At 45.4% G+C, this 18,387-nt stretch overlaps 1 protein-coding gene across 2 annotated transcripts in view; it reads left to right on the top strand.

The window, feature by feature from the left end:
• The first annotated feature begins 3,814 nt into the window (after nt 1-3,814).
• Nucleotides 3,815-18,387, top strand: part of LOC144139040 (uncharacterized) — a 97,949-nt gene continuing 83,376 nt past the window's right edge. Inside the window, exons 1-3 of one of the 2 annotated variants that reach the window (XM_077671529.1) lie at nt 3,815-3,883; nt 14,492-14,575; nt 14,711-14,775. In XM_077671529.1, the coding sequence (XP_077527655.1) occupies nt 14,500-14,575; nt 14,711-14,775 (141 nt within the window). In that variant the 5' untranslated portion in view covers nt 3,815-3,883; nt 14,492-14,499. Of the gene's footprint in view, nt 3,904-14,491; nt 14,576-14,710; nt 14,776-18,387 lie in introns of both variants that reach the window. The other variant, XM_077671530.1, reaches the window with a different exon arrangement.

The following is an 18,387-nucleotide window of genomic DNA, read 5'->3' as shown; positions in this document are numbered from 1 at the left end:
GTAACAAAATATAACAAACTAATAAATATGAAGCGGCCGGGAGAAGGCGGTGCTCCGGCAGCGCGAGCTCCATCGGCAGCTGCGGTTGATCGGCTACAGATATAACGAAGTAAATAAAATTGCCCATGAAGTCTGCACCCATAAGATGCTTGAATCTTCATTGCAACGAAGTGTATCTAACTGTCAATGCACACAGCAAGCTACACTGGTCTCGTGTTAAGACGATTTCGGTTAGCACGAAACCTATAGTTCCGACAAACAACATTTTTGCTGTCTTGTAACGTTCACAATTCAAGAAACCTCCGCGTAAGACTATTTTTTGATAATACGAACAAATTTTTACGGTCCATTCGAGCTCGTCACGGGAGCCTACTGTATACTAGTATCTCCCCCCCAAAAATCCCGACCACGGTGCGTGAACTCTTCGGCAGAGTTCGACAGTCGTTCGGCGTGGCTGTTTTAAAACTCCTCCGCAGGCCTCCCGGTCATCTGCAGCTACGCCAGGCGCGGCTGAGCAGTTCATTCATCAAAGTACCAATTAGGCAGACCTGGATCCTTAGGCACGCTGACATGTCGTGGAAGGAAATAACTGTCATGCTCGCCCGCGAAGCACTTCTCGGGGCGCCCGTCATTAATGACCAAGCCCAGAACCCTAACCCTGCTACCTTCACGCCCAATGCCTGTTTATCCGATAAGAGGCTTTTACCGTAACCTCACCCCAGATTGATCTGGCAAGAGCATGTAGCCCTCCTACGAGCACAGACAAACACGCTGCTCATACCAGCTGTACTTCACCGCTACAAAAAGGATAAAGACGCACCACTCCCAAAGTGGGCACGCTGTAATGTACCGCAGGATCAAACCTACACCCTCTGGCACTGTCCATACACCGAGCCTAATAGGATACATGAAACTGCAAAGTTGCTGACTATACCGTAATCGAGCTAAAGGAGTAAAGCAGCCTGGAGGACTTCATCATGAAGACCACCAGGAGCTTCCGGAAATGAGGCGGCTTTTAGCCTCCCCCGCCGCCACTTTCTCTCTTTTCCTTTACAATTCGAACAAAGTATTCTCTCCCCTCTCTATATGCCTCTCTCTCTCTCTCTCTCTCTCTCTCTCTCTCTTGCTCGCTCTCTCCTTGCTCAGCCAGCGGGGCGCAGTCAGCCGGCGTGCGGGTGACGGCGGTGTTGATGCGGCAGATGACTTTTTTGCGATCACGTCAACGCCGATACCGAAGCGGTCAGTCACTACGGAGGAGCCGACCGACGACATATTATCCCAAATGTCAGCGGACAAACCGACGAAAGCGGTGACGAAGATGCCGTGCTCTCCTCTCCCAAGCACACGTTCGACGTGCCAACGTCGTCGCAAGCGCTCGAGGCGGTTGACCTTCTACGTCGTTTCCTCAAGCCCGTGGCGACGGCGAAAACGGCATGATCGCGGTCGCCATCGCTGAACAGGATGTCTCACTTGCGATGTCTGAAACAAAGGAGCATCGCGGACGTTTTTTCAGCTATGCCTAGCGGTCAATAAAATAGGCAGTGTGCTCATTGAGCAAGCAAAATATTCGTCTTCTATTCAGTGTCCGTCCTATTCGTGATCGCGTCCAATTCGTGGTCGTCCGATTCATGGCCATGCCGCTAAGACCATATTCCGCATCTTTTTCTTCTCCTTACAATTGCCCCTCGTCGAAGGCAACGAGGCCACAATCAATGAACGAGCGCGGTGAAGATAAATTGGATATAAACAACGAAATCCTTGCCGCCGCGGATGGCGATGATAGGCTTGATGAAGACTTGCCTCAGAAGAGCGGTGCCCTCCCATTATCGCTTCATCTGTGCTTCACGTAGTAGCTCCCTGTGCGCGTGCTCTGCAGCGAAACAAATAATCCCAGCCATACTCTTTTGTCTTACTTCTAACTCTTTTCCAACGTGTCCTTTTCAGGCATGCATGCTTTTTTCGCGTTTAGGCGCAGGAGTTTCCTGCGTGCACAGGAACGCTGGATTTTATTTTTGCCTAACCATATACAGCTCCACCTGAAAAAATGCACCCTTGCGGTCAGCACAAATGGTAAACAAGCGAAGGTGTGACGCGCGGCCGGTGTTTTACGCGGCTAGTGTTTTACGGGGCCTATAACCATTTCAAAGTAAGTGCGGCCGGTGTCTGTTTTTGCCAAGTTGACGCTGCTGCCCCTGCACCGCACACCGTTGTCGCTTGACTCTATTCACTATGCAGCTCACTGCTTGCGCGCTCCGCTGCGATAAACCCAACCCCACTCTCGTGGCTGACTTCTAATTCCTCTACAATTTGGATTTTTTTTCACGCATGCTTATGGAGTGCTCCGGATGAGCTTTCCGATTACTGAGAACTACCGGATCTTCATTCCGCCTAGCTATATAAAGCTTCGCTTTAATAGTGCTAATAGTAATAGTAACTGCGACAATAGTCATATTCATCGACAAAAAACTGCTTGTGTCCATCGCTGTACAAAAGCCTCCCCGAGTGAATGTTTCGAGTCCGTTCTTAGCTCTAAAATTTTCTAGTTCGTTCATGCATTGCGGCCTTGGTCTTCTGCTCTTGCATTAATGATGTATTGGTAGCCGTTCAATCACGCAGATTTCCCCCTGTGTCTTCATACGCGTGACATCTTTATCGCTTATTCTGAACTAAAACACCCTCCACCCAAGTTTTGTTTCCTAATCCACGCTGCTGTTTTTTATGTTTAATTGCCGCCCTACGATTTTCTCCACCTGCCGCGTCTTCCCCTTTACAAAAATCCTTCACCACACCAAATTGACCATTAGGCCGATTTTTTATCTCCTGAACCTTATTATCCTTTGCCTCTGATGCCCCGCCCCTCTAATGCCTCCCCACCCCACTACTACCCCCTTGTTATTGGTTTTCCCCTTCAGTTAACTTTACACAGGTCTCTGTGTCCACCCATCAAACTCACGTATCCCCAATGCCCATTCGCAATCGCTCCCGCCCCCCACCCCCCTCGCATATACCTTCTCTTCCGACTTCTACTGTCCCTGTCTTATCTCGCTGCACTCTTTCTTCAGTTACCCTATGCCTCTTCTTCAACCTCTTTCTCCCTATCTTTCTACCACCTCTTCCACCTCCCCTTTCCCTTTCCGGTAGACTCGTCTTCCCTCTCTCCCTCTATATCTCACTCTCATTTTTACCTTGCCCCCTCAGCCTGCTACACAGTTTCACATTCCTGGCTGATAAATAAATAATTTGTGGTGTCGGTAGTTTCGGATGTAAATGCAAATCATATGAAACGGTAACACGGTCGAGGCTCGTTGAAGCCATAGGTAAAACAATCTGCGGAGAGAATTCTTGTGTACACTGCATGATGGTGACTCACAAGTGTGACCGGGTTGCAGGAATGTCAACCCTAGAAGTGTTCTGTGCCGGACAAAAAAACCCGGCGTCTAGTAAGCGAGCCGCAGGGTACGCCAGTGGGCTTTTATGATAAGAAGCGGTAATCCTGACACAAGTAGGAATTATCGAGAGCACTATCCAGAGGGGAAACGTCTTGCGAAAAATTTATCAAAAAATAGACCCGGTCGAAACGTTCTGCAGCTATGTAGGAGCAAAAATCAATTTTTCTTTTTTGTGTCCCCACTGACGGTGAAGGAAATTACAGAAGTGGAAGGCAAAGAACAATACTAGTATGCTTAGGCTCCTTACTGCGAAGCTCCGGTCAGATGTTTTAGCCATAACCTTTAGGGAGAAATAAAACTGCCGAGAAAAAAATCAACTAAAGAAAAAAAATAAAATGTCAGAAGCGCACGCATTCTTTAAAAGCTGGCCAACCGGCCCGTCTGCATTTAGCGACTCGCTTGAGGTATTGCGAGCTCACTGCAGGTATCAATCGGCAAGTATAGGTTTTTATACGTATGTTTCTCTTTTTGAGTGCCCTGTCATAAGCGTTACTTTGCTTAGAAAAAACAGCATGTTCTTGATACCTAAACAACTGTTCGATGTATCGTTTATGAACCTGAAACAAAGGTTATCTATACAGACGGGGTCTCTGTGAACCAATTAACACCATGTGACCAGCACTGATCCGACCACATCGACAGCGTGTCGAAAACTGGAAGGGATTGTTTCGCATGGTACACTTAGCATTAACAGTTCAGCGGTAATACATTTTAAACAGAAGTTTGTTTTCCTGAATGGGCACTGAACATACAAAATAACCCTATTATGTAGTCATTCGCGTATATTCTTGTTCTCTGCGCGTAAAAAAACCCGAACTTTTAAAATTAACCAGCACTTATGCTCCAATGCTATGGGGCTTGGGGTAGGAGACAAGCCGAAATACATTACATTATATCAACATCAAACGCGCGCTGAGCTGTTGTTGACATTAAAGCTAGCTTTTAATATTGGCCCCGAGCATCAGAAACATCAGGCAGGAATCAAAGCTGTGACGTATGACGTAGTGCTCAGAAGAGCAACGCCTTTGCCCCTCAGCCCCCGTGGTCTGCTATGGTATCCTCCAACTTCGTTATGGTATCCTCCAACCTCGCAGTATTAGTTGAATAATGTAACATGGATTGGGATAAACATTTATGGCCCAATCATTAGACCAGTTTAGCCACCCTGAAACACAAGTAAGCGTAGCTATCCCTAGCAATTCCGGAGTGAAAATGGCAAGACATAATCGGCTTGGTAAGATTTTTCTGTGTTGGGACAGTTAACTGTGTTGCGAATTATCTAGGAAAGAAGAACTACCTCACGTTGTGGGTATCACTGGCAAAATGCACCGAATGTAAACATTTTGTAGCATCTATTGAATTGACTCGAGTTGACAACATCATGTACACCTCTCCTTTGTTACTGCAGACAAGGTTTGGAGGAAGCAAGCGGGTTAAGCACTTCCTCGGGCCTATTCAGTGAACTAAGAAACGAAGAAAAGAAGATTCTCCAGGAATACGGAAAAAAAGTTTCGCCTCTCAAAGGCAAATGATATTTTTCTGGCATGGCTAACGTCTTATCTTGCCGTTCGAGCTTTCGCACTGGATGTAAAGCTTTCGCAATAGCTACCGAGTGACGAAAAGCCACCGTTGCTATAACGTAACACACAAAACTTTGCGAGTCTCTTAGCTTGCTTCATCCGCGCTTCAAAGACCGGAACAAACCGTTCACGTATCAAAACACGTTTTAGAATTTAGTATGCACCTCGTCACCCCGGGCGTCCATTATTACAAAAAAAATTGACAATAAAAATGGTTTATTGGATGTCTGTTACTCGTTGTTGTGCGGGGACATCATACTCGGCCAGAATGTACTACTCAGGGCAATGAGTTTTAATCCACATGCGAAAGCACCAAAATTTTGTAAATTTTGAAAAGACATCACAGGCTTTCAAACTCCATTTGGGATTGTAAACGGCGAACGTACCCCTTTATTGTATTAATTGACTTATTCCACAAAAACGGAAAGATTTAAAAAACCTTGGTCACTCTAACACGCTTTGAGGCCTCCGGCATGCGGTTGTGACTGCATTTCACCTTTATAAAACCCATTACCGACGATGAAAACTACCCAATAACATGTTGTCTATCAACCGCTTTGGGTGTTTTCTGAATGGTTCATAGATTGTAGGGGTTAACGCGCCGACGCACCGCAGGCGATGAGGCGTGCCGTAGTGGAGTGTTCCGGATAAATTTTGACCACCTGGGGATGTTTAACGTGCGCCGAAATCTCGTACATACGGGCGTTTTTGCTTTTCGCCTTAATCAGAAAAGCGGCTGCCGCGGCCGGGAATCGAACCCGTGACCTCGTGCTTGTCTTCTGGATGCATGTGAAGAATTGGTGGGATTGTTTGGAACCACAGAGTGGTGCAAATGCCGCATCATTTTTGTTTTGGTATGCGCGAGCAGATGCAATCTTTTTCGTGAACGTCACGCTTCTAGCGAAGGATTATTACGGATTTCAATTCCCTGAAAAAATAGAGGGTTTGTTTCAGCCCTGAAGGAGACATAGTACAGAATTTATAGGCGCCTTAGAAAGAAAACGTCACTCAGCGTAAACATGATATCGGGTAATCCAGAAAGTTCTGCGGACATAGAGGTAAGAGATCTCAAATTCCATAATAGCAATCTGCATGGGTACACAATCACAACGGCTCTATACGGTGGGTACATGGTAGTCTCCTTTTGTTTCCTAAAGTCATCATTTTTGCTTGTAGCAGCCGGATGCACGTGGGACGAATTTGTGTTGAGGCTCTCTCAAAGGCGCACGATGCGGTTTGCAGTGTTGGATGCTGTTCCAGTTCCGCGCTTTGAGTTCAAGTTCATTGCACGTCATCTTGTAAGAAAGTGAAGAGGCTTTCTTTCTTTTCCGAACATTATTTGGCGCTGGCGATGATTTTTCAACTGTGGCAAATTATGAGCACAGTCACCTTTGAGGTCCTCTGTGCTTGAACGATTACGTCTAGCAGTTTTCTCTTTCTTTGGGATGTACTTTTTTCTCAGTTCCTTACGTTTCAACGCTCGAGGACTAAGTGGACCAGGTTGTAGGGAAGATGTATTTTTGTCTTCGCCAGGGTAATCAGCGTTAAGCCGCGCGGAATTATCAATGGTCAGTCAAAGCACTGTTTCACCACTACAAAAGGACTTCTCCTGGGCTATCTTTGGTGTCCTGTAGTCGATGTCAAAGTCGCTGGTGGTTTCCTTAGTTTGCACAAGTATGCTGCTAGTAGAAATCTTCGCCTTTCGCTCCAAGAATGTAGTGGTAGTGGCCCATTTCTCACGTTCAGTTTCGTAGAGAGAATTCAGAAACCCTGTGGTATTTAACGAGGGCAATAAGTGCGACAGGTAGGTGAAACGGCAATGTGACAATAGGCCATTCTGAATAGATAACAGTCTAGGTTTAGCGAAGCTGAATGACGATAAAATGACGAAAAAGCAAGTTGGGTTGTGCCCATAGACGTATAATCTTTGAATTCGGGGCGTGGGTACATTCTGGGCAGAAAAAAATATCCGACGAATATTCAAAATAATTGAAGTAATAGATAGATAGCAGGCGTTACCAAAAATACCAAAAAGCATTCATGCCTGGCGCACGCAAGCGACTCGTTATGAGAAGCTTATGGGTTGCACAGAGGAATATGAAATATGTCGAGATAGATAACAGTAAAAGAGTTCACTGGGAAAAAGAATATTGCGAAGCTGATTAAACAAGGAAAATAAACTTTCTATAAAAATAATGTCAGTATGCGCTTAATGCGCACAGACAAGCAGAGAATTGGGATTCCAGGAGAGAGACGTAAAGTTGAAGCGCCGCTGGTACAAAGAAAGAAATATGGATTGGGAAAAACTAGCCAAAGCGTTAGTACAAGCGCATGTGAACAATGCTGTGAAGATGCACGTAGGGACGATAAACGTGAGTTAAAGAAAAATTTAGAGTATTATGATCCCAATAGGAGCAGCAACTAAACCTGAGCAAACGCGTATGCAGGGAGGTAACGGCAACACCTTCCTGACTGAACGTCAGTCATGTACTAACGATGCACTAAAACATTCAGGAAAACGGGTGTGGCATTTCTAGCTCGGCAAGAAGTAGCTGCGAGAATACGCTTTCCTTCCTTTTTCTTAGTTTTAAAACATTCTGTTTTATGCTCCACTTGCACAATTGTAGACTATTTTCGCGTTTTTGTAGAACTTTGTTTAAATTTGCGTTCAGTAAAACGTTTCAATCTAAGCCAATCATAAAACTTCGGCGAGAGCATGATTTAATGGCAGCCCATGACGACACAGACAGCTCTGATGTGAGCCGCATAGACGCTAAGTCCAGATTTCTCTCTAGCTCTCTAGTGTGTATTGTAAGAAACTCTATGTTTCTTTCGTATCCGCCATTATATGACGTCCTGCTTTCCAAACTTCAGTTGCCGTTGCGTCACATCATGATTCAGCGGAGACCTCGAATCTTCCTGCCTCAGTCGCAGCTTCCGGGTGGCAGCGGGGACGTATTTCCGCGGACGCCTCATGAGCACGGCTGATAGCGGATGGCTAGGACCCAAGGGGGAATCGAAAAATGAGCCTAATAACGCTATTCGCTGATACATCGCGGCGCGTTTCCCACCGCGACTTATGCCGGCACCAACATTGAGTGACGTAACTAAAACAGGGGAAAAAGAATATGGCCAGCCTCTGAGAAATCAAGGAAGGCATAGGTGATAAGCACAAAAGAACTGAAATAAAGCCCACTATATAGAGTTTATTCACACAAGTTTTCAAAATACATTGAAATATTTCCACTGTTCTGTTTCCGCTGCAAGCTTGGTTTGGCAGATGACAGATGGCGCCAAGTGGTCAAGTTAAAAATCACCCTAGACTAGGTATGGATGCCCTCTGAGAGAACAGTTCCGTTATAATTCTCAGCGTGGCTCTAGACACGATCGGTAGTGACAAACTTACAATGGCCAAAAAAGGAAAATCTTTCATCGATCGCCCACAAATAAAACGCCAAACCAAGAGAAGAGCAAGAATACGAGAAGAAACGATAAGACTCATGCAGCCACTGCTCACGAACCGAATATTGCAGAGCCTCCCGTACCACAAATTTACCCGCATCAAAGAAAGTGAAAGAAACACCATCACCTTGACAGCATATGAGGCAGCCCGCAGCCTCGCAATTTTGCCCGTGAGACAAACTAACAACGGATGGGCCGCCAGGGTAACAAAATAGACATGCACAGACGGGTCTAGGAGAAGGGAAAGGCCATTTACTCGATGCAGGGAAAAAACAAAAAGCATCGGAGCAAAGAATGAACTCGAGAAGCAGTGGACAGGAGTGGCTGAAGGTAAATGGGAAAGGCCTTCACCCTCCAGACGACCTAAATGCGATGTTCGTGATAATGACGATGAATACGCCCTCAACTTTTGTTTTTCTATCATATTTATGGAAATTGGAGAAACCCCACTCCTAGCGCCAACAGAGCGGATGGAAAAACATAATCGGGTGGGGCCATCGTATAGAAGACAGGCACCCACCAGTTTGAAAAGAAACTACTGCACTCGATGATACACAAGGCAGCAATCCAGCGTGACTCCGGGATGTATACGAAAGTACGAGGCTGCTATTGACGTAGTTGACTACTCTGGCAATCTTTACCACTGCATTACCGTCCAACATACAGTAAAAAAGAAATGGAAGCTGTAGCCATCCCCTTGGAAATCCTAACAACGGAAGAATCAAAAAGAAGCCTAATATCATTACAGACTCTCAACGGACATTACGCTGTTGTCGGCAGGCAGATTACCTAAGCGCTTCGGCAAGATATCCCCAACCACAATGCAATAAGTTAGTAACGTCACCTGGACACCCGACAGAATGTCCTGGAAGAGAACGACGCCGTGACGAAGAGGCACCCGAACTAACATACCGTCCTCCTTGTGACCACGACTACCACACTACCCTACTCGAGAAACCTTAAGAGCAAACCTTCTTCCTATGCCTAGGAACACGACATTTCCCCTTGATATAATGAGATCTCAATGCCGAAGAACCACAAAGTTTGTGTACGAAGAACCAACACAAATATCCGCAAATCTGTGTTTTAAGGTGTTCGCTGGAAACATCAGATATTAACTCAGAACTCTGATAAAATCGGTGAAACATCCACCCTCCTGCACGCAGCCTAGCCATGTCCAAGGTTAGGGTTAGGGGGAATACGTCGAACATAACGTATCCCATTTCTTCGAGACATGATAGGTAGCTTTGACCAGCTCGTTATTCCAACATCAGCGCAAACTGATTGACAGGGCAAGGAACGAGCTCCTGCATCTGGTTCCATAGACTTCAGCTTCCAGTCTTGGTCTCCCTGCCATCTTTTTACCCAATGTCCCTAAGCCATACCTATTTCTTCCGGAGCAAAAAGCTTCGCTCATCTCTCTCTCTCTCTCTCCCTTCGCAAAAAGCCAAATTGTTGAGCCCGGCTTAGACATCACCGAATTAACATCTTGGAAACCTGAAACTGACCCCTCCCCGCTCAAACTGACCAACACCTGGCATCCGAGACCTTTAACCCTCACATTTTAAGACACAGAAGTGCAGAGAGGCTTTTCTTTCCTGGGCCACGGTGATTTAGAACCCTGGTTTCTAATCTTTCTCTCTTCAGTAATATTTAGTGCTTGTGAACCATAGATCGAAAGTGCAGTAATAGTGCACGAAAACGCTCTGACGGAATCAAAGTGTCGCTATCGCGCCTTACATCTTACGACCTAAACTTTGATGTCTCTGCAACTTTTTATTCATTTATTTTACTCCAGAATACTATCCATCCCGGAAGGGATAAGTACAGTAGCGTCACGTCAGTAAATGTAGTGTAATTTAAAAATAACACAAGTCAGGACAGTCATATACAGAATATGGAAACAAAGGATCACGATATGTCGGTGTGAACAGTGCAGGAGCGATAATATTCGGTTCACTTATCAAACACAACAAACTAACAATTGTAAATAGAACAACTCAGAAATAGCAAGAAGCGAACAAAACGTAATAAAAACGAAAATGCGGATAATAATAGTACAGTTGCGGTACATAAACGGAGTCGTCATAGACTGGTTCACGTAAACAAATATTCACCTAGGCGCTCACAAAACGTCTCAAGTGTTGGCTGTTCTATCAAGGTATCCTCCATTCAATCATGGCTCGTGGAAAGAAGAAAATAATTATGGGAGACATTGTTCGTACAACGCTATTGTTACGTGGCGCAGGACATGAACCATGAGATACGATGTATTTTACAATATTTACATTACGGCTATCACAGCGCTCGCACAGGCTGCACGCCCACCACTCCCTCGTCGTCGTCCATGGTGGGACATCGGGCATTGTATACCTGTTACGTAACAATATTCCTCGATCGTTATTCTGTGCTTGCGTCGTGTTTCTCGTGCATGAGTGAATGTAAAAAATGATGCGGTATCTGTTCTCAACTTTCGATGTGTCAGGCATTGTAAGTTTAGCGCAACGAAGCAGAGCGGTTGTGGAGTCGGGGAATCTATATTTGATATAAATGAAACATGCGGCCTGGTGCTTTATTTGCTCTAAAACAGGGCTGTTTTTGTGTATGGAAACCACAATGCTCGCATACGGAAGCATTAGCCTCGAAAGCGTGACGTATTTCAACAGTTTTTTGTCGTAGGACACGTGGTTGAGGCTTTGTTTTAGATAACCTAACTTGTTGAAGGCCTTTTCTGTTACGTGTTTATGTGTGAATTCCAGCTATAGTGAAAGGAAATATGGAATCCAGAGTATTTTTACTCCGTAACATTTGCAGGACGATGTTGCAAAATCCGTCAGAGAAGCTAAGAATTGGATTCTTTTTTGATACTGGCATCGACACAGTTTTGACTCGATCTATCATCATACACCAGTCGCTACACCACTGTGCATTGCGATTCAGTGCATTATACCGTTTGATTTGGTCATCGACAGCTTATATCTCTTGGAACAATATGCAGTAACCTGCAAATAATCTAACTTCTACGTCAATGACGTGTGTTAATATATTGATGAGTAAAAGTAATAACGTAGCTATAACAGAACTCCGCGGGATCCCTGAAGCGACGGGAACGAAATAAGAAATAACGTCGGCAGCTTGAAAAAAAAAGTTCCTATATGACAAATAGCTATGCAATAGGGAAAGGTCTTCCATCCAGTGTGTTTCTGAGCTGAGCAAGTAATTTTACGAGGGAGACGCAATCGAACACCTTTCAGTAATTCATAAATAGTACGTGAGACCCTGAATGATCACTAATTCACTACGCGATGTCAGGCACTTTTTATGCCAGCTGTGTTACCATGGATAATTCACTACGGAACCCATGCTGGTTCGGATTGAGAATGTCGTTGTGCTCGAAAAAGTTATTACGTGTTTCAAAAGAATATGTTCAAGTAATTTACTAGAAGTCCTCGTTGATTAAATCGGTCCTGAGCGTTCTGGGAAAATCATATCACAGCATTTGTGCACTACAATAAATTTGCGAGGTTATTGTGTTGGAAATCGGCATTCTGGAATCGTGTTATTGATAATTTCGCATTATTATTTGGTGAACATTGATGCATAACTTTCAAAAATGTGTTCAGGATCCCTCCCCCACCACAGCTCCTTTTTGTTTCATCTAAGCTTAGAGGTAGCAAAAGCTATATGGCTTCTACTGGAAATATCACCACCTTCGCTTCAGCCTTGTTCGCCTACCTGCGTGGTCGGCTGCGCTTACCGAAGCAGAAAGTAGCGGTACGCCTGACGTCAGGCGCTTTTTATGCAGACGTACGACGCGAGCCAATGCGACAGCTCCAACTAACACGACGCAGACTGAAGGCTTTCCCTGGCACACCATGGAGCCTTGAGTAGTGCGGCTTGTGGACCCAATAGAAGCTCGCGCTCGGGTTTATGTTTTAGATGCAGAGCGTCTGATTCACTCGGCTTGTCCCTCCGGCGTCGTCGTCGACGTCGGCGTTGTCCACCCCTCCCCCATTCTTCTCGCCGCGCCAGCTGCGCTCTCCGCCGCTCACCCCCTCTCCTCTCCGATAGCGAACACTCTCTCGCGAGGGGATCGGATTGGATTGGCTTGGATTGGCTTGGATTGAATTGGATTGGCTTGGCTTGGCTTGGCTTGGCTTGGCTAGGATTGGATTGGATTTGGATTGGATTGGATTAAAGTGGATTGTGTTGCGTGATAGCCTCGGCACGTTGCGTCATAGCCGCGGCAGACGCGGTGGGGCCGCCGCATGTGCAGTAATCTCTCTTCCGCGGTTTCCTCTCCTTCGGGCGCGCTGCGCATATAACCGGCGTGCCGTTCTCCGGCGAAGCAATATCCACGCTTGGCTCGAACACCTAGAGTCCACGCCGCTTTACAAATACGCCAACGTCGTCATCGACTGGGACCGGCTTACGCAGTCCCCTCCACGTTATAAGCGCTATAAAACGCGGTCCCTTCGCCGCTACGCCTATGCGTCGCATCTACACAGGGGTTCCCGCGAGGGGAGGTGGGAGTTTTTATAACGCAGCTTTATTTCCTCTCTGAAGGCCTTTTGAGGGGCTGCTGGTGGTAGTGCTGTTGTATGTCCAAATGCGTGGTCCCGTGCACGGCGGCCGCTATATGCCTGCTGCTCCGGTGGATAAGCCAAAACAGCTTAGCCTGCAGTCAAATTCCCAATTAGGGAGTCTTGTAATTGTCAGGCACTTTTTTTCCGGTACCCTATTGTTCGATATCTGTAACACACGTTCGCACATAGAATTTTGGGAAATTCTCGGCGCCTATACCCTGGAACTCCACCTGGTGTGTGGCATAGTGCTTTACAAAAAAAAAAAAGGGTAGGAAGTGCTGCTGCCCTCGCTGAAAGTATTAATATCAATGAAAAAACATGCTTCATAATGCGAAAATGCGGCGTCTGGCGCTTTTGTGGTATTAAGATTGTCCGAAGAATGTTCGGCAACTGGAAGACAATAAAAGCGATGCAAAGAAAAATAGTCGTCAGTTTTTGGCCTCGTGAGAATTTCGGAACCGTGCGACGTAGTGGTACGAGATCATTAGTATGTCGAATGAAAAATTTTTATTTCTATTCAATTTCTAGAGTTACCCAGAGAACACTTTTTCGCTCTATGACAAGTGTCACTTCGAGAAGCGGTTGCATTGTACTTTGTAAATAAAGCCACAACTCCATCTAGCGAAACCCGATCTTACGAAAGAATTCCGACGCCTCTACCTGTGCCAATTATATTAATACGGCTTAATGGTATTAAAAATTGAACTAACGACATAGCTTCAGCGCCATTCCCGATTTAACCAAGCATTTTGAAAAAACAGACACCTTTAAAAAAGTAGGAATTTGGATGGTGTTCCGTCAGAACGCGAAGAAGTGCATTGCTCCAAGACAGGAAAAAAAAAAAACGAGCTATCTAGTTTCCTTTTTATGGAGCGCTTTAAACTTTCTAACACGTTTCCCATCCATATATTCTCTAAAATGAAGTTTTTCTACTAGTAATTCTCGCGTTTTCTCCCAGCGCCTGCGTATGCGTTGCGATTTTTGTTCTGAGATCTCACGAAGGAACCGAAGACACGTTGATTGCGCTTGCGTGCTCCGCAAAGTCTGTCTGCCCAATGCTAACGAAGCGCACGCAAGCGAAAATTGCAGGATTTTTTTTCAAGGAAGTAGATTTATTTCCCTCAGAACACTTAGCGTTTTATTGTTATTATTTTTACGGCGATGGCCGGCATGCAAATACGATTTTATGGCAGCTGGTTTGTTGCGCCTGCGTTTAGACATCGAATTTACGGAATGACAGTCCTGATGACTGTCCTGATTACAGTCTCGATGTTACGAAGTTCTCGATAAAACGAAATAATTCGCGGTTCCGGGGTACTTCGTCATATTGTGTTTTCTCTTTATCCTCCCTAAGTCTTATTTGCCAGAAACATGCTAATGTTTGAAGCCTCATTATAAAAATTATTGACTGCAGGACCCACGATGCGGACAATAGCGGCTAAGGTGACTTGTGCTGTGATCGTTGCTCTTCTTGTACTGGAGTCGAGTACAGCTCAATGTAAGTAATTTCTTTGCGTATTTGTTTAAACTATCACACATAATGCGAACAGAAGTTCAGTAACGAATGATTAGGTTTCAAATTTCCACAAAACGTGCCCTGTGGGTGTCTCATAATTTTCTCTGGTTTTCACAGGTGCTACCGATGGGGAAAAGGAATGCACTAACGTAACACTCCCGGATGCGCTCGGTCTCCATCAGGTAATATCGAAAAGGCCTGTTAGTTTGCTTCAGCCAGGGATGGCTCGAAGACACTGTTTTACGCCTAAATACTGATTAAATAAACAACTTCAGCCATTGAACATTTTTATAGTTACGTTTTGTGATTGTACTCACATGCACACTGCTGACAATTGCACTTGTGGCAACTACCTCACCAAAATGTGGCATCAATACGCAGACGATGGCAACGCAGACATTTTCCCCCGCGTACTAAACTGCCGCCACAGTGGGAATAAATTAGTTTCTATACTGTTAATCAAAAAGGTATCTGCAAAAAAGACGATTTTTCTAGATATCGTGTAAAACTTCACGGATACCTGATAGCTTCCAAAAGGCTAGCTTACCTTACTGCTATTATTCTTCAATGATGCTCAAAAATACACTCAAGCCCGGCATAAATTATGTGAGCTGGGTTTTAATGACAAAAATGGACGTCCAGAGACATTGATATTATAACCTTAGGCAAGAATTGCGGTTGACGGAAACAGAGGAACATAGGAACTTCCCTCATTCCTTATATTACCGGTGTCCTTAATCCATGAATGGGTCGTAGCAAAAAGTAACATTCCCGTTTTGTAGGTTTGTTTCAGCTAGAAGAAGAAATGCATTTTGGAACCCCTGCAAATAATAGCTACACATTGCCGCGAACCTTGCATTGGGTTTGTTTGTCAGTGTCGGTGGTATCTGTGTGCCAAGTGAAGAGCTTGTTCCATTCTTTATTTTTATGCCGCACGTGTTATCTGCTTTGATAGGGAGAGCATTTCGAACGAATGTCAACAGCTTAGAATAATATTCGATCTACAGTATTCTGGATGTAATTCGACGGTTCGAGAAGGACTCGCGCCCAAAGATAAATTGCCTTAGAGCAGACGCCGCGGCATTCGACTCGCCGACGCTCGCTGGGCACGTCACTTTACTGACTGCTGCTTCGCCGCCTGTGTATTCTTTCAGTTGTTAGGGGAGCACAGGTTCGCTCTAACAAACTTGTTTTCATTGAAGACAACTGCGGCGTCTTTGGTTTCGTGACATCTGGTGTAGGTCCTGGGTACATGCACCCTAAACCCTCTTTAAGTCGTAAACCAAGCCCAACTCGCGCTAGCCGCCGACAGCAAGGCCTAAAGCCGGAGTTCGGACTGCAGCCGGATAAATAGAAGGCGGAAGACGTGACAACTGGTGCCGTAAACAAACAATCCAAATGCAAGGTTCGCGGATTTATATTGCTATTGTCGAATTACCTGTGGGCAAATAATGACAAAGGTTTACTCGGCATGAGCACGGGCACTGGGGCACCAGCGAGAAAAGATAGTGTTAGAGTGCAGCAGTGTACAGAGCTTGAGCTGGATATTTTCATCCAGCTGGTGCTCCTTGATTACGAGATCGAAGTCCGTTCCCTGGACTAGGCAGTTGACTAAAAACTTGTCGCTGATAATGTACCTCTATAACGCCTTAGCACAACCGTGCACCAAGGTCAATCCTACTCGGGTCCTATTCGCACCAGTGCTCCCGTAATTACCAATCACGTGGCCTAACCGGCGGCCTACCAGCTTCAACGCAACGTTGTAACCCTCACTGTGCCTGTACGGGTGTCTTAAAGGCCTCAGTGTTTCGCGGGCTGCCTTAACGAGAATGGTGTGGTCTTCCTGTCTGTCTTTTTGCCTGTCGGTGTGTCGCTTGATTCAACGAAAAATGTAACATTGGCGCCTGCGTATTTGTGGGTAACTTGACAACTGGGAACTGCTGGGTAAATAATCAAAGAGGCGAAGAAGTTTGCGGTGCAAGAAGCGAAGGAGGCAAGGGCAATAAGGACACTCAGAGGAATAGGGGGAAAGAAAGAATTCGAGAAGGAAAAGGTTTAGCGGGAGCGAAGAGGAGAAGTCAAAAGAGAATGGTTGACAACTCCCCTCTCCTTCTTTTCTCTCCCCTCCACCAATTCTTTTTACCAACACCTATTATCCGCTCAATCTGTCCGACACTTTCTCCTCATATCTTACGTTTGCCCATTAACCTTCCTGTAACTCCGTCTTCTCGTTCCATTGCATCCTGCTACATTTAATCACCCTCGTGTTCCTCCTCCTCTCTGTGTTCTCTTTTCTTTACGTCGCACATTTTCTCCTTAAAAATCCAACTGCGCGCAAATTAACGAGGACGTGAACACACTGAAGACACTACAAGCGCAGACTCACAACTGGTTTATTGTAACAAAAATCAGAACATTAAATACTCAGGCGCCCCACATACGTCACATTCTCAGCGCTATCGGCTGCACGCACAAAAAAATAAAAATAAAAATAAATAAAAACTCAGAAGCACACGAATGACAGATAATTCCGCGACGATAACACCATCACACATGAAATATCCTCCCCCTCCTCACCACGCATGCACTGAAGAGGCTTCAAATTCATGTTTAGTGCCCATCTATGTAGGCGACTTCGCGACTCAGCAAGGCAATAGATGGGTGACTAATACAATCTTAACCAGCTTTTAAAATGGGTCTGGCTTCGACAATTTCTCTTGTCTGCTGATTCTTATGCCTGAATAAAATGGTTGTACGCTCAAACACAGGGGTACATTCAGGGGTACATTCAGGAACGCATGCGCGGCAATGGGAATACATGTGGCTCAGGTCCCGTTTTTCTTTCGAATAGTTATGTTCCTTAAGTCTTGTATTTAAACAACGCCCGGTTTGGCCTATGTATACCTTGCCACCTACAAGTGGTATGGAATAAACAACCCCTGTAGCACATTGGACGAACTTCTTTTTGTGATTAATACCACATGCTCCTTGACGTTTTTCTGCCCTTTTGTTCACTTTTGGGCAGATCTTAGTTAACTTATTAGGAGCTGAAAACACTATTTTTACGTCATACCGCCCGACCACTCGTTTTATACCGTGTGACATCTTGTGAACATAGGGCACCACGGCAAAGTTTTTCGGCTTTTCTTTTGGTGGTATGGCCTCCCTATCCGACTTTACCCACTTTACCAGCTTTTCACTTGCTCTAGAAATAACATAATCAGGGTACCCGGATTTTTTTAGCTTCTCCACCTGCTGTAAGACACTATCGGGCATTGAATGCTCACACGATTTTGAAATGGCCGACTTCAAGCAGGAAAGTGCAATACCCTGCTTCACCACTTTCGAGTGCGCCGACTCAAAGCTTAAAAGGGCTTTTACAGACCTGGGAGCGTACGCGTAGCACATGTGCCCTTCTCCGAAAGTCATCCTTAAATCCAAAAACTGAAGCACTCTATCTCTAGGTAATTCGAAGGTAAATCGAAGACCCTGACCGCACTCTTTGAAAACCTTTAGTACGTCGGGGCAAATTCTGCAGGTCCTCGTTAATTTGCGCGCAGTTGGATTTTTAAGATGCGTCAATACCAACTTGCCCAACTTTCGACCCTTTCACACTTTCTCCGTTCTTTCCTTTTATGCTACACTAGTCTTTCGATCACCTCCCCAATTATTGTCATCACCATTACCACATCTACCCCCCGCGGTGGCTCAGTGGCTAAGGCGTTGCGCTGCTGAGCATGAGGTCGCGGGTTCGATTCCCGGCCGTGGCGGCCGCTTTTCTGATGGAGTCAAAA

Source organism: Haemaphysalis longicornis, unplaced genomic scaffold (assembly GCF_048455015.1).
Source record: "Haemaphysalis longicornis isolate Haplotype H1 unplaced genomic scaffold, Haemaphysalis longicornis Haplotype H1 scaffold_5, whole genome shotgun sequence".
NCBI classification, from domain to species: domain Eukaryota; kingdom Metazoa; phylum Arthropoda; class Arachnida; order Ixodida; family Ixodidae; genus Haemaphysalis; species Haemaphysalis longicornis.
The sequence above is the reverse complement of the archived record's forward strand: the minus strand, read 5'-3'. Positions and strand labels throughout refer to the sequence as shown.